At 38.4% G+C, this 15,645-nt stretch overlaps 1 protein-coding gene across 1 annotated transcript; it reads left to right on the top strand.

Moving 5' to 3' along the window:
• Positions 1-2,357: 2,357 nt before the first annotated feature.
• LOC107832267 (late blight resistance protein R1-A-like) lies at positions 2,358-7,202 on the top strand. The gene is made up of 3 exons (XM_075229194.1): positions 2,358-2,525; positions 3,121-6,877; positions 6,956-7,202. Exon 2 carries the CDS (start codon positions 3,146-3,148, stop codon positions 6,173-6,175), a length of 3,030 nt encoding a protein of 1,009 aa, XP_075085295.1. The 5' UTR covers positions 2,358-2,525; positions 3,121-3,145; the 3' UTR covers positions 6,176-6,877; positions 6,956-7,202.
• The last annotated feature ends 8,443 nt before the right edge of the window (positions 7,203-15,645 follow it).

Genomic DNA, 15,645 nt, shown 5'->3' with positions numbered 1-15,645 from the left:
AAACAAGCGAGCCTGGGAGTTGACTTTTTCAATAATGACCTAAATTGAATCTTTTGCAATCGGCTTATTTTGAATCGTTTGGTTGATAATTTGCTAGATATTGTTGGTTCGGAGGCTTGTTTGAAAGGCAAAACTGTGGTTGAGCTTTGAGTGGTCTTTGGAGAAAGGTAAGTGTTGTGTCTAACTTTGACTTGAGGGAATTAGGAACCCTCAGACTATTTGCTATGTGAAATTCATGTGAGCAGCGTATATATGAGGTGACGAGTACTTATGCGCCGCCAATTTATCTGTTTTCCCATTTTTCTCATATTATCTCTTTCCTTGTCTTAATTGTTACATGCTCTAATTGTGTTTCCATGACTAATTACTACTTGTTAGACATTGTTTCCTCATGTTTATGATATTGTTCTTTCATAGTTCATTATCTCTTATTATTTGCTTACACTGGTTTATCGGTACCTTTTTGTTGTATATTCTGAATTGGTCTCGCTGTGTAGTATTACTTATGTGAACTTTCATGACGTACATGTTTCCTATTTGTATCGGTTTGGTGTTTAAGTATTGTGAAGGGTTTCCGTGATTTAAATTGTGAATTTACTGTGTATACTGAGCACTTGATGTTGATATGGTGGGATCGGGTTGCACGCCGCAACAGGTAGAATAAGGGTGATATATTGAGGTGGAATAAGGGTGAATCGATACTGTACGGTGGGATCGGGTTGCACGCCGCAACAAATATAATATGGGTGGATTGTTTGGTGGCATAAGGGTGAACTATGATTGTGTTTATTGTGATATGGTGGGATCGGGTTGCACGCCGCAACACTTTTATTATGATGAAATAAGGGAGAAATATGATATGTATGGTGGGATCGGTTTGCGCGCCGCAACAACCTATGTGTTTATGTCTCCCTGAGTTGTGTTAGCCTTACGGTATTCTCCATTGCACTTAAGGATTGGTAACTTCTGAACGTTGTTGACTTATTTTCGAGAGTTGTTGTTATTTCTTTCAAATTACTGCTTTATGTTATCATGTCTTCCTTTTGTTGTTTTTATCATATATACTGCGTACATGCTGTAGAGTGAGTGACCCGCCGTAGCCTCGTCACTACTTCATCGAGATTAGGCTCGGCACTTATCAGTACATGGGGTTGGTTGTAGTGATACTGCACTTCTTATGCAGATTTTGGTGTTGGTCCAGGCTGATCGCGAGGTTAGCTGCTGGATTCATCCGACAGGAGACCCAAGGTAGATCTGCCGGTGTCCGCAGACCCTGGAGTCCCCTTGTACACATTGCACTTTACTGTTTCTTTCCTTTCAAAAACAGTTGTATTTCTTTCAGACATTTACTTGTAGTAAAATCTTAGAAGTTCGTGAATTGTGCCTCCAGATCCGGGTAGTAATGTATATATTGAGGCTGTTATAAATTTTCGCACTCATTTTAACTCGTTATAGCTTAGTTGCTGTTATTTACTGAAATGTATAAGAATTGACTTGATGATTGTCTAACGTTGGATTGCCTAGCAAGGGAAATGTTAGGCGTCATCACGGTCCCGACGGTGGGAATTCCGGGTCGTGACATTCATATATAAATATGAGTGTATCAAAGAGGCAAGGACAACCAAGAAAGTTCAGCTGTGGTAGAGTAACTTGTCGCACCTTCTGACTGAAGTTATCAAAGTTACAAAAGCATACACTTAAATTTTCAGTTCAAATGTGCCTCATCAGTTGATGTTCTTTTATTTCCATCCAAGATGGGCTACATGTCATAGTTATAAACAAAATAAGTACAGAGACGCGCTGCAGTAATGCAATAGCATTTGTATATCGTTGATGCAAATCTCTAAGCCCTCCTATAAAAGAACTTGGAAGAAGTTGTCTTTGCCTCTACTGGAAGATTCACCTAATCTAAAACTATAAATGTCTCAGCCTCTGCATTTCAAGTTTAATATATTTGTCGACTGAATACTGCTGAAATATTCTTCCAGTATGTAATATTTCATCTTCATCATCATCCTTTCTTATAGAAATGCGTAGCAATAATACTCACAAACAGAAATTGTTCCAGACACATTGTGTATTTGACTGTTAATTAGAATGATAGGCAACTCTTGAGCTGTAACAGTACTACCATCGACTTTGAAGGCCAATAGGAATGGATTATCATCTGCAGATTAGCTGTCTCTCTGTATTAATAATATACTAAGCCATGTTACTCAAAAACTAATGCAACCACTGACTTTGAAGGCCAATGAGAATGGATACTAACCTGCCAATTAGCTGTCTACCTGTACTAATAATACGATAAGCCTGCTGTTATTCATTAAATAATTCTTTCATTGACTTTTGGTAGCATTTAGATCCAATCCAATATACATTGAATGTTAGATTGATTGAACCAATAATTATTCATTCACTAATCTTGTTAGAGTATGCTAATGTGAGAAGGCCCTTTATGCTGATATTAATCTTCACTTGTCATTAATTACAAGTTTTCTCCTACTGCAAACTTTGGTATCTATCAGGTATGCTTCAATAATTGTTTTCTAATCTGATCACCTGACACGTTATATCCGAAAATTTTGGTCATGCATTTAGTTAGATCTGAAGATCTTCGTAACTTATTTTGTTGATCTGATCGTTCTTGTGACTTTTTTCAATTTCTTTTTGACCATCGACTTCTTTTTCCCTTTGCTGGAACCTGCTTAGCGTTTTAATTATACTAAAAAGCTGCTTAGAAGACTACTCTTTTCACACTTGCTTCATTGTAAGACTAAATATTAACTTTTGATTCCATTCCTTCTTTTCAAAATATTTATGTTGGTTTCACTTTCTATTATCTCATTTTTCACTAATTGGTAATGATTGACCAACTAAAAAAATTACTTTAAGAAAATCATTCTACCCTCACTTTGACTATGTGATTTTATCCTGAAGTAAACATCATTTTGTCTAACCCCCATATGATTAAATAGAAGACTGAACTTAAAGGATTTTAAACTAGAAAAAAATTAAAATAACATTGGATGGATTACGACACTTGAAACGGAGCTAATATTACATTTTAAAAACATGTTATTGTTAATGAAACTAATATTACAAGAGTTGGTGAACTTGCAGGAAGTTTCTACTTTATCTACAGAAGATGGCTCAAAATGATATTGAGGATATGTTAGATAACCTAAGAAGGATCAAGATCAGAGGTCATGATCTGAACAACATCAAGATTAAGACACTTGAAATGGAGCTAAGATTTTTGAGTACTTTTCTCAAATACCATCATCTTCTTTTGCCTGATTCCTTAGTCAAAATCGCAAAGAAGGCCCAACTAATTGATGAAATGCTTCAGTCAGTTTTTGATGAATGCAAAACTAACCTTAATGTGGAAAGGCTAGTTTCACAGTTGCTGGAATTCATTGAAGGTAATACCAGCTTAAGGTACAATTTTGAGTTGAATCATTCCCATCTATCTGAATATATGGATTGCCTCGACAAGAATCTAAATGATGTACAAATGTTCTTCGAATTGGATGCTACTGAATGGATCTTGGAATTGGATGCTACTGAATGGACGAATGAAATGCTTCAGCTTAATCGATTTTTAGAGCAAGTGAAAATCATTCAAAAGAAAATGAGATTTTTGAGATACTTATATGCCACGGAGATAAATAGTTACATCGACCATGAGAAGCTGGAAGGTCTGGAGACTCGAATTCAGTTCATGGCTGACAATGTGGGACTGTTCTGCCTTGCTCTTTGGCTTAATAAGGTTGAAGATGATATAGATTCAGATGAAGATACCGATGATACATATTCATATGAGGATGAAAATGATTTCGTGAGTAAACCTCCATATCTATTATGTCTGATTAAGCTAGTGGAGCTGGAAATGAAGAAGACTTTTCTTGGTGAAATAAGGGCTTCAAAGTTCAGTCAATCAAGAACTTTCAAAAAGCAGAAATTCCCTAAAGATTTTTCAAAGCAGCTCCACAGTCTGCTGGTGTGTCTCAAGTGTAAGAAGCGTAATAACTTTTCTGATACTATCTCTGTTCGAAATATTAATGTGGCAATAGAGTTCTTGTTGGTCTTTCTTGCTGATGTGCCAAATCATGTTATTAATGGTAAGAAGTTGAATGAGGTCTTGGAAGAGGTTGGAGCTCTTGTCGGCGATGTTCTATGTTTAATTCATAGCTCTATTATCAAAGATGATACTAGCAAGATAAACCTTTGCTTCATACAAATATTGGAGAAAACTGAAAATCTAAAGGCACAACTGGAGAGGTACTACAAATCCTTAAAATTCACTCCATCTCAGTTTCCCACAGCTGGTGGATTGACCTTTCTGAGTTCTCTATTAAGGAAATTGAATGAGATGATGAAATCTGAATTAGGTTTAGATTTCATGATGAAGCCTCATATTGTTATTTTAGAGAAAGAGTTCTCATATCTAACATCTGTTTTCAGAGATGTTGCAAAGGTGCAGCATGAACATGAAATTCTTAAAGATCTTCAGAGGCATACTATCAATTTGGCATACGAAGCTGAAGTTGCCATTGACTTTATTCTTGGTCAATATAATGCTCTTTGGTATCTTTTTTGCTCACTTCCTACAATCTTAAAAGAGATCAAGCATATTAGTGCGGAGGTGACCAGGATGTGGTCGGAGAACTTTGCTCTTAAACCCTGCTCTATGGTAGAGCCATCTAAACATATGCCAACTCAACATAACAATCTTATGAATGATGAGGAGATAGTTGGTTTTGAGAATGACACGAAAAGAATAATTCGGTATCTGACACGGGGGACAAATGTGCTAGATGTCATCCCAATTGTTGGGATTGGGGGACAAGGTAAAACAACTTGTGCTAGAAAGTTGTATAATAATGACATCATTGTTTATCATTTTGATGTTCGAGCATTCTGCATTATTTCCCAAACATATAGCCGGAGAGTGCTATTACAAGAGATTTTCAATCAAGTTACCGGTTCCAAGGACAAAGCAGATGAGGTTGGCGAACTAGCTGACATGTTGAGGAAAAGCTTAATAGGAAAGCGATATCTCATTGTCTTGGATGATATGTGGGATTTTATGGCATGGGATGACTTAAGACTTTGTTTCCCTGATGCTGTAAATAGAAGCAGAATTATAGTAACAACTCGTCTTGAGAAAGTGGGTGAACATGTCAAGCTCCATACTGATCTTTATTTCCTTCCATTCCTCACACCCGAAGAGAGTAGGGAATTGTTGCAGAAAAAAGTGTTTCAAAACGAAGCTTGCCCACCTGAACTACACAATGTGAGTCTAGATGTTGCAAGACGATGCAAAGGGTTGCCCCTAGTGGTTGTCTTGGTAGCTGGGATAATCAAAAAGAAGAAAATGGAAATATCTTGGTGGCATGAGGTTAAAAAAGCTCTATTTTCCTATCTTGACCGTGAGTCTGAAGACTATAGTCGGGCAACTATGCAGTTAAGTTATGATAACTTACCCGACTATTTAAGACCTTGCCTTCTCTACATGGGGATGTTTCCAGAGGACGAAAGGATCCCAATGTCCAAATTGATAAGTTTATGGATAGCGGAAGGCTTCGTGCAAAACATTGAATCCGGGAGATTAATGGAAGAGACAGCTGAAGGTTACTTGATGGATCTCATTAGCAGTAATGTTGTAATGGTTTCAAGGAGAAGATGTAACGATAAAGTCAAATACTGCCAGGTTCATGATGTAGTGCTTCACTTTTGCTTGGAGATGAGTAGAGAAGAAAAGTTTATGTTGGCAATGAGGGGGAATATTCTACCTTCCGATTTGAAGGAAAGTCGAGTGAGCTTCAGTTTCAGTAATGAGCTTTCCATGTTTGCATCCAAAATACGGAAGCCTTTCCACCAACACTTGAGGTCACTGATAACCACCACTGGAGGAGAATCTTTATATTGGAATCCCATCAATCAGGTTATTAATTTGATGAGGCTTCTTAAGGTCTTGGATTTGAGTTCCCATAACGTGGGTCAATTGTCGTTAGCTACGTTGAAACCACTGATTCATCTCAAGTATGTCTCACTTTTCATAGATAAATTCGATTTTGATGGAAAATCACATCTTCCTCATCTAGAAACTTTAATTCTCAAGTGTTTAATGCGTACACCGTTATCAGCGAATTTTTGGAAAATGAAAAAATAAAGGCATGTAGAGTTTACTCGAGATGGTTTTTTCTGGAGAAAGCAAATCTTGGAAGAATCCTCTAAGTTGGAAAATTTGAGGATATTAAGGGGTGTTGAATTTACACTCGATGCTGAATGCTTAAATGTTTTAGTACAGAGGTGTCCTAATCTTCAAGAACTTGAAATCTATTTTTTGAGAAATGATTCTGATGAAGAAAAGATTTGTCCCAAATTGGAGAGTCTTAACCAGCTTCAATCACTTCGCCTTTTCTTTGACTTGTTCCCTGTACCCAAATTACACTTGCCTTCAAATATAAAGAAATTGTTACTATGCGGGGCTCGGATAGAAAGCGCAATTTTCTCCATTGCAGGACTACCAAGACTGGAGTATCTCAAATTAAAGGATAGGTATTTTGTTCATTCCGGAGAGTGGTGCCTTGGAGATATCACGTTCCCTAAACTCAAGTTGTTGAAACTTATGAACTTAGGTATCTCAAGGTGGGATGCCTCAGAGGAATCTTTTCCCCAGCTTGAAACACTTGTTATACAAATGTCCAGGTATCTCGAGGAGATCCCTCTTAGCTTTGCAGATATTCCAACATTGAAACAAATTAAGTTGATCTGGTGCAACAACAATGAACCTCTGGTGGCTTCAGCTTGGAGAATTAAGAAAGAAGTTGAAGAGAATGAAGGATGTGACCGTATTGACCTCATTATTGATGTAAGTAGAAACAAACTCCAATGTGATGTTTTAGTGTCTTGACACTCATCTAATGTGCAAACAATATGTTCAATACAGGATCTTTAATGGATGTTGTTCTGGCAGCTATGAGTCAAGCATGTGCTTTACTTGCTTAGGCAACTACAGCAAAAGCACAGACAGAGTGGATGGAGTTCTTTCTTAGCAGATTGTTGTAGTCATGCTCTCATGTAGTCAATCTCCTTATATTGCTAAGTCTGTTTTGATTGATCGTTTGAGACGCATACCCTATGTTTCCAATGATTGTAGAACAATATCATATGGTCTTCCACTTTGATTCTGTTTTGCTTTTGTAGTTTCTTTAAGTTTCTATGATCCTTTCATCTTACACCTTCTATGTTGCACCTGCAAAATTCACCTCTTTTAAATTCACCAAGTCATAAAGATGAAGCTAATAAGTTTGTTCTTAACACTCATCATTAAAAACTTAAGAGAGAATACAAGAGACAGGATGGATAAATTGAAAACTTTAAGATTATGACTGATTACGGTGTTTTTCTATATACAAATTGGTGAAGCAGAGACAACTTCAGCCAAGCACACAAAGTGAACAAATTTGAGGTATTATCTGTTGAAGTTTGGCAAATTTGTCCCACATCGGTGGGCTCTTGAATTTTGGGGGGATTTCCCCCCTATAAAAGAAGGCCTAATGTTTAGGATTTAAACACACCTCTCATTTGCCTTCTCATCTGTTTAAGACATTTGTATCTTCTCTCTTTAGTATTATTTCACTTGTATTTTTGGAGTGGAATAAAATATTGGTTGTGTCCGAGGAGTAGGCAAAATTAGCTGAACCTCGTAAATTCTGGTGTTCCCTTTATTGTTGTTTTATTGTCTTATTTATTATTTGGTGGTTGTCATAATTTTTGGTATAGTAGTTGTGACTTATTCACACTCTATACATTTGGCTTCCGCAACAATTGGTATCAGAGCCAAGGTACTGTCTAAGTATGCTCTGTGGTTGCAGCATAGTCTGATCTTCCACATCAGAAAAGATTTATCTTGGTAACTGAGTCAAGGTTCTGTCTGAGTATGCTCTGTGGTTGCAGCTTAGTCTGATCTTCTACATCAGAAAGGAAATAATCTTGATTTGTGTCGTCAGCTATTAAATAATATTTGTGTCAAATATGGGAGACAATAAACAAGAAGAATCTACATCAAGTGTCAACAATACGTCATCATTGGCATCTTCGCTTATGACAAGAATTGTGTCAAATGCGAAATTTGCGGTCGAAATATTTGACGGGTCCGGACATTTTGGGATGTGGCAAGGCGAGGTTCTAGATGTCCTTTTTCAACAAGGGCTAGATCTGGCCATTGAAGAAAAGAAACCAGATGTTATTGGAGAAGAAGATTGGAGAATTATCAACCGTGTTGCTTGCGGTACTATTCGATCCTACCTTGCTAGAGAGCAGAAATATCCATACACAAAGGAAACTTCTGCAAGTAAATTATGGAAAGCACTGGAGGATAAATTTTTGAAGAAAAACAGTCAAAATAAATTGTACATGAAGAAGAGACTGTTTCACTTCACCTATGTTCCTGGTACCACGATGAATGAACATATCACCAGTTTCAATAAGTTGGTCACAGATTTGCAAAATATGGATACAACTTATGATGATGGTGACTTGGCCTTGATGTTGTTGGCGTCACTTCCTGATGAGTACGAGCACCTTGAAACTACTCTACTCAATGGAAATGACGAAGTTTCTCTCAGAGAAGTTTGTTCGGCTTTGTACAGCTATGAACAAAGAAAGCGAGAAAAACAGAAGGGCGGAGAAGGAGAAGCACTGTTTGTGAGGGGTCGTCCTCAAAATCAAACGAGGACAAAGAAGGGAAGATCCAAGTCAAGATCCAGACCCAGCAAAGATGAATGTGCCTTTTGTCGAGAAAAGGGGCACTGGAAGAAAGACTGTCCGAAGTTGAAGAATAAGGCCAGACATAACAATGGAAAGGCCATTATGGATTCAAATGTAGCTGATTGTGATGATTCAGACTTCTCATTAGTTACAACAGAGTTATCAACATCATCAGACATATGGTTGATGGACTCGGCTTGTAGCTATCATATGTGTCCCAACAAGGACTGGTTCGTGAATTTTCAAGAAGGAGAATATGGAGTCATCCACACAGCGGATAACAACCCTCTTACCTCATATGGCATTGGTTCAATAAGATTAAGGAGCCATGATGGAATGATCAGAACATTAACAGATGTTCGATATGTACCGGGTTTGAAGAAGAATCTCATCTCTGTGGGAGCCCTAGAATCAAAAGGGTTCAAAATCATTGCAGAAAATGGAGTGATGAGAATATGATCCGGTGCACTAGTGGTAATGAAGGCCAATCGGAAGAACAATAACATGTACCGCTATCGTGGTAGTACAGTTATTGGGACAGCAACAATGACATCCAGTGATGACAAAGAGGCAGAAGCAACCAGGCTATGGCATATGCGCTTGGGACATGCTGGAGGAAAATTCTTGAAAGCTCTATCTAATCAAGGATTGTTAAAAGGCGTAAGGACTTGCAACTTGGAGTTTTGCGAGCATTGTGTCAAAGGGAAACAGACAAGGGTTAAATTTGGTACAGCGATCCATAATACTAAAGGCATTTTGGATTATGTACACTCTGATGTTTGGGGTTCTTCCAAAACACCTTCATTGGGTGGGAAGCACTATTTTGTAACCTTTGTTGATGATTTTTCCCGAAGAGTGTGGGTGTATACAATGAAGAGGAAAGATGAAGTGTTGGGAATTTTTCTCAAATGGAAGACGATGGTGGAGAATCAAACAGGCAGGAGGATCAAGTGTATTCTCACAGACAATGAAGGTGAATACAAAAATGATCATTTCAATAAGGTCTGTGAAAATGATGGCATCGTCCGACACTTCACTGTCAGACATACACCACAACAGAATGGAGTGGCAGAACGTATGAACCGGACTTTACTGGAGAAGGTACGATGTATGTTGTCCAATGCTGGCTTGGGCAAAGAATTTTGGGCTGAGGCAATTACATATGCATGCCACCTCATTAGTCGTCTACCATCTGCTGCTATTGATGGCAAGACACCATTTGAAAAATGGTATGGAAAACCTGCTATAGATTATGACTCTTTGCACGTGTTTGGCTCAATTGCATACTATCATGTGAAAGAGTCAAAATTGGATCCGAGAGCAAAGAAGGCTATATTTATGGGGATTACTTCTGGAGTCAAAGGATACCGCTTATGGTGTCCATAGACAAGGAATATTATATTCAGCAGAGATGTGACCTTTGATGAATCTGCCATAACAGATAAGGTGACAGTTGAAGATGTCAAACAAACTGGTGGTGCATTAAAGCAGGTGGAGTTTGAGGGAAAATTTATTTTTCCTACACAAGAAGCAGAGGAGGAAACTCATGAAGATTACCCTCTGGAAAAAGAGCCAGTAGAGAGGGAGATTCCAACTCAGGAACCTCGACAATGACTTGAATCAATAGCAACCAGCAGGCCAAAAAGGACAATAACGAAACCTGTTCGTCTCATAGAGACGGTTGCTTGCGCAACCTCAATTGTAGCTGATGGTGTTCCTACCACTTATAAAGACGCAATCCAAAGTTCAGAAGAAGATAAGTGGAGGATTGCCATGAATGAAGAAATGCAGTCCCTTCATCAGAATCATACATGGAAATTGGCCAATCTCCCGAAGGGAAAGAAAACAATTGGGTGCAAATGGGTATTTGCAAAGAAAGAAGGATTTCCTAACCAAGAAGATGTTCGCTACAAAGCAAGATTGGTGGCCAAAGGATATGCTCAAAAGGAGGGAATTGATTACAATGAAGTATTTTCTCCAGTTGTAAAACATTCCTCCATTAGAATTATGTTGGCTTTGGTAGCACAGTTGGATTTGGAACTAGTTCAGATGGATGTAAAAACTGCGTTTTTACATGAAAACTTGGAGGAGGAAATCTACATGACTCAGCCAGAAGGATTCAAAGTTGCTGGAAAAGAAAATATGGTATGCAAACTTGAAAAATCGTTGTACGGATTGAAACAATCTTCTAGACAATGGTACAAGCGATTTGACAAGTTTATGTTGCGGCAAGGGTACAAGAGAAGCAAATACGATCATTGTGTGTATTTGCGCAAACTTAATGATGGTTCCTTTGTATATCTTCTCCTATATGTTGATAACTTCCAAGAATTCGGAAAAAATTGATAAGTTGAAGATTCAACTGAAGGAGGAGTTCGAGATGAAGGATCCGGGTGAGGCAAAGAAAATTCTTGGCATGGAGATAATAAGAGATAGACGTTCAAAGAAACTCTGTTTATCTCAGAAAGAATATTTGAAGAGAGTACTACAGCGTTTTGGCATAGATAAGAAGACTAAGCCAATTAGTACGCCACTTGCTCCCCATTTTAAGCTAAGTACTACTATGTCGCCAAAGGATGAAACTGAACAGGAGTATATGTCAAGGGTACCATACGCAAATGCTGTTGGTAGCTTGATGTATGCAATGGTTTGTACGAGACCTGACATTTCACAAGCCGTTGGAGTTATTAGCAGATATATGCATAATCCGGGAAAGGAGCATTGACAAGCTGTAAAATAGATTCTACGGTATATTCATAGTACTGTAGATGTTGGGTTAGTTTTTGAGCAGGAAGGCAATCGGTCTGTAGTTGGATATTGTGACTCAGATTTTGCGGGTGATCTGGACAAACGAAGGTCAACTACTGGTTATGTGTTTACTTTTACAAAGGCACCAGTTAGTTGGAAGTCTACTTTGCAGTCAACAGTTATTTTGTCTACAATAGAGGCAGAGTACATGGCTATTACAGAGGCTGTGAAGGAGGCAATTTGGCTTCAGGGGTTGCTAAAGGAGCTTGGTATTGAACAAAAAAATATTATAATTTTTTGTGATAGTCAAAGTGCTATTCAATTAGCGAAGAACCAAGTTTATCATGCAAGGACAAAGCACATTGATGTTCGGTATCATTTCGTACGAGAAATCATAGAAGAAGGTGGAGTCACGGTGAAGAAAATTCATACTACGGAGAACCCTGCTGATATGCTGACAAAAGTGGTGACTGCGGTCAAGTTTCAACATTGTTTGGATTTGATCAACATTGTTGAACACTAAAGATTGAAGATGAAGACACAACCAAAATTTGTTATTGAGAGAAAATTGAAGATGTGAAATTTTGCCAAGGTGGAGATTTGTTGAAATTGTCAAAAGTCCCACATCGGTGGATGACAATTTTGAATGAGAATTTTACCCTATAAAAGTAGGCCTAATGTTTAGGATTTAGGTACACCTCTCATTTGCCTTTTTTATCTTCTTAAGGCATTTGTATCTTCATTCTTTAGTATTATTTCACTTGTAATTTTGGAGTGGAATAAAATATTGATTGTGTCCGAGGAAGTAGGCAAAATTGGCCGAACCTCGTAAATTCTGGTGTTCTTTTATTGTTGTCTTATTGTCTTGTTTATTATTTAGTAGTTATCATAATTTTTGGTATAGTAGGTGTGAATCATTCACACTATATACATTTGGCTTCCGCAACAGGGAGTTCTTGGAGGGAGGGAGCCGAGGGTCTATCGGAAACAGCCTCTCTACCATAGGTAGAGGTAAGGTCTGCGTACACACTACCCACCCCATACCCCACTAATGGAATTATACTGGGTTGTTATTGTTGGTGTTGTAAAGTTGAAGGCGGAAAATGATATTTTCACCCTTTCATTTTTGCAATTAAAGAATTGTTCTTAATGAAACGATTTGCCACAGAAGTCAACTGCAAATTAAATGAATTGTTTTAAAATCAAAATAACAGCATTTAGAATGAGTCCCATCAACGTTATTACAGAGAAACAGAATTCACTACAAAGCTCAACTTATTGATCTAAAGAAACTGTGAGCATATTTGCTCGCTGTTTGTTATATATTTAGTTTGTAAATTTTGTTTTACAAAGACAAAAAAATTTAAACTGCTCTATATGTTATTACCCGATGCAGTTTTATATAGAGAGATTTCATTGTAGTAAGTGTTTCATATTTCACTTGCTGTAGTGGTAATTGCAGGTCTAAAAGGACGTACAAGCGAAAGAGTGTGGCAAATGGTTAAGGACAATGAAGGAAAGCACCTTATTAAATAAGGATGACCCTCAAAGCTGCTTGAAATATGTGGAAATGAGTTATGGTCATCTGCCCGAAGATATGAAGGCGTTCTTCCTGTATTGTGGCGCCTTTCCACAAGGCTTTGAAATTCCTGCTTGGAAGTTTATCCGCTTGTGGATTTCCGAGGGACTGATAAACTCCAACTTAGATGGCAGACCCAAGGATATAGCAGAGATTTACTTGAACGAACTTGTCAACAGGAATTTAGTGATTGTAATGCAGAAAAAGGGTAGACGGTCAAGTAAAATCATGTCGTCTTCATGACATGTTGCACCAGTTCTGCAAGATGGAAAATGGAGGTCTTTTCAAAGAAATATGTGAAAAGACTGATCAGCCTGGTACTCTTATTATACCAGATCTAGATACTTCCCATCGATTGGGTATTCAACTCTCTCTTTTGAGAGCTTTTATCTCCAGAGGACCATCTGCTGAGCATGTTAGGTCTTTCTTATGTTTTTCTACAAAACAAAAAGAAAGTGAGCAGCTTGGCAATATCCGACTCCTCCACAAAGCATTTCCACTGGTTAGGGTCTTAGATGTTGAATCCCTCAATTTCACTTTCTCAAAGGATTTTCAAGAGCGATTTCATTTGAGGTACATAGCAATCTCAGGTAACTAGGGCGGTTGGAATGCCTTCAGATCCTAAAGCTGAAAGAAAATGCATTTAGTAGGACGGCCTGGGATTCAGAAGGTTTTAGCCAACTCAAGGAATTGTGGATTGAAATTGCAGGTCTAAAAGGACGTACAAGCGAAAGAGTGTGGCAAATGGTTAAGGACAATGAAGGAAAGCACCTTATTAAATAAGGATGACCCTCAAAGCTGCTTGAAATATGTGGAAATGAGTTATGGTCATCTGCCCGAAGATATGAAGGCGTTCTTCCTGTATTGTGGCGCCTTTCCACAAGGCTTTGAAATTCCTGCTTGGAAGTTTATCCGCTTGTGGATTTCCGAGGGACTGATAAACTCCAACTTAGATGGCAGACCCAAGGATATAGCAGAGATTTACTTGAACGAACTTGTCAACAGGAATTTAGTGATTGTAATGCAGAAAAAGGGTAGACGGTCAAGTAAAATCATGTCGTCTTCATGACATGTTGCACCAGTTCTGCAAGATGGAAAATGGAGGTCTTTTCAAAGAAATATGTGAAAAGACTGATCAGCCTGGTACTCTTATTATACCAGATCTAGATACTTCCCATCGATTGGGTATTCAACTCTCTCTTTTGAGAGCTTTTATCTCCAGAGGACCATCTGCTGAGCATGTTAGGTCTTTCTTATGTTTTTCTACAAAACAAAAAGAAAGTGAGCAGCTTGGCAATATCCGACTCCTCCACAAAGCATTTCCACTGGTTAGGGTCTTAGATGTTGAATCCCTCAATTTCACTTTCTCAAAGGATTTTCAAGAGCGATTTCATTTGAGGTACATAGCAATCTCAGGTAACTAGGGCGGTTGGAATGCCTTCAGATCCTAAAGCTGAAAGAAAATGCATTTAGTAGGACGGCCTGGGATTCAGAAGGTTTTAGCCAACTCAAGGAATTGTGGATTGAAATTGCAGGTCTAAAAGGACGTACAAGCGAAAGAGTGTGGCAAATGGTTAAGGACAATGAAGGAAAGCACCTTATTAAATAAGGATGACCCTCAAAGCTGCTTGAAATATGTGGAAATGAGTTATGGTCATCTGCCCGAAGATATGAAGGCGTTCTTCCTGTATTGTGGCGCCTTTCCACAAGGCTTTGAAATTCCTGCTTGGAAGTTTATCCGCTTGTGGATTTCCGAGGGACTGATAAACTCCAACTTAGATGGCAGACCCAAGGATATAGCAGAGATTTACTTGAACGAACTTGTCAACAGGAATTTAGTGATTGTAATGCAGAAAAAGGGTAGACGGTCAAGTAAAATCATGTCGTCTTCATGACATGTTGCACCAGTTCTGCAAGATGGAAAATGGAGGTCTTTTCAAAGAAATATGTGAAAAGACTGATCAGCCTGGTACTCTTATTATACCAGATCTAGATACTTCCCATCGATTGGGTATTCAACTCTCTCTTTTGAGAGCTTTTATCTCCAGAGGACCATCTGCTGAGCATGTTAGGTCTTTCTTATGTTTTTCTACAAAACAAAAAGAAAGTGAGCAGCTTGGCAATATCCGACTCCTCCACAAAGCATTTCCACTGGTTAGGGTCTTAGATGTTGAATCCCTCAATTTCACTTTCTCAAAGGATTTTCAAGAGCGATTTCATTTGAGGTACATAGCAATCTCAGGTAACTAGGGCGGTTGGAATGCCTTCAGATCCTAAAGCTGAAAGAAAATGCATTTAGTAGGACGGCCTGGGATTCAGAAGGTTTTAGCCAACTCAAGGAATTGTGGATTGAAATTGCAGGTCTAAAAGGACGTACAAGCGAAAGAGTGTGGCAAATGGTTAAGGACAATGAAGGAAAGCACCTTATTAAATAAGGATGACCCTCAAAGCTGCTTGAAATATGTGGAAATGAGTTATGGTCATCTGCCCGAAGATATGAAGGCGTTCTTCCTGTATTGTGGCGCCTTTCCACAAGGCTT

Source organism: Nicotiana tabacum, chromosome 14 (assembly GCF_000715075.1).
Source record: "Nicotiana tabacum cultivar K326 chromosome 14, ASM71507v2, whole genome shotgun sequence".
Classification (NCBI taxonomy): Eukaryota; Viridiplantae; Streptophyta; class Magnoliopsida; order Solanales; family Solanaceae; genus Nicotiana; species Nicotiana tabacum.
Note: the sequence above shows the minus strand (reverse complement) of the source record. Positions and strands in the feature narration are given on the sequence as shown.

Bases quoted from the DNA above. Each gene is read 5' to 3' on its own strand.
- LOC107832267 (XM_075229194.1), top strand. From the start codon at position 3,146: ATGGCTCAAAATGATATTGAGGATATGTTAGATAACCTAAGAAGGATC.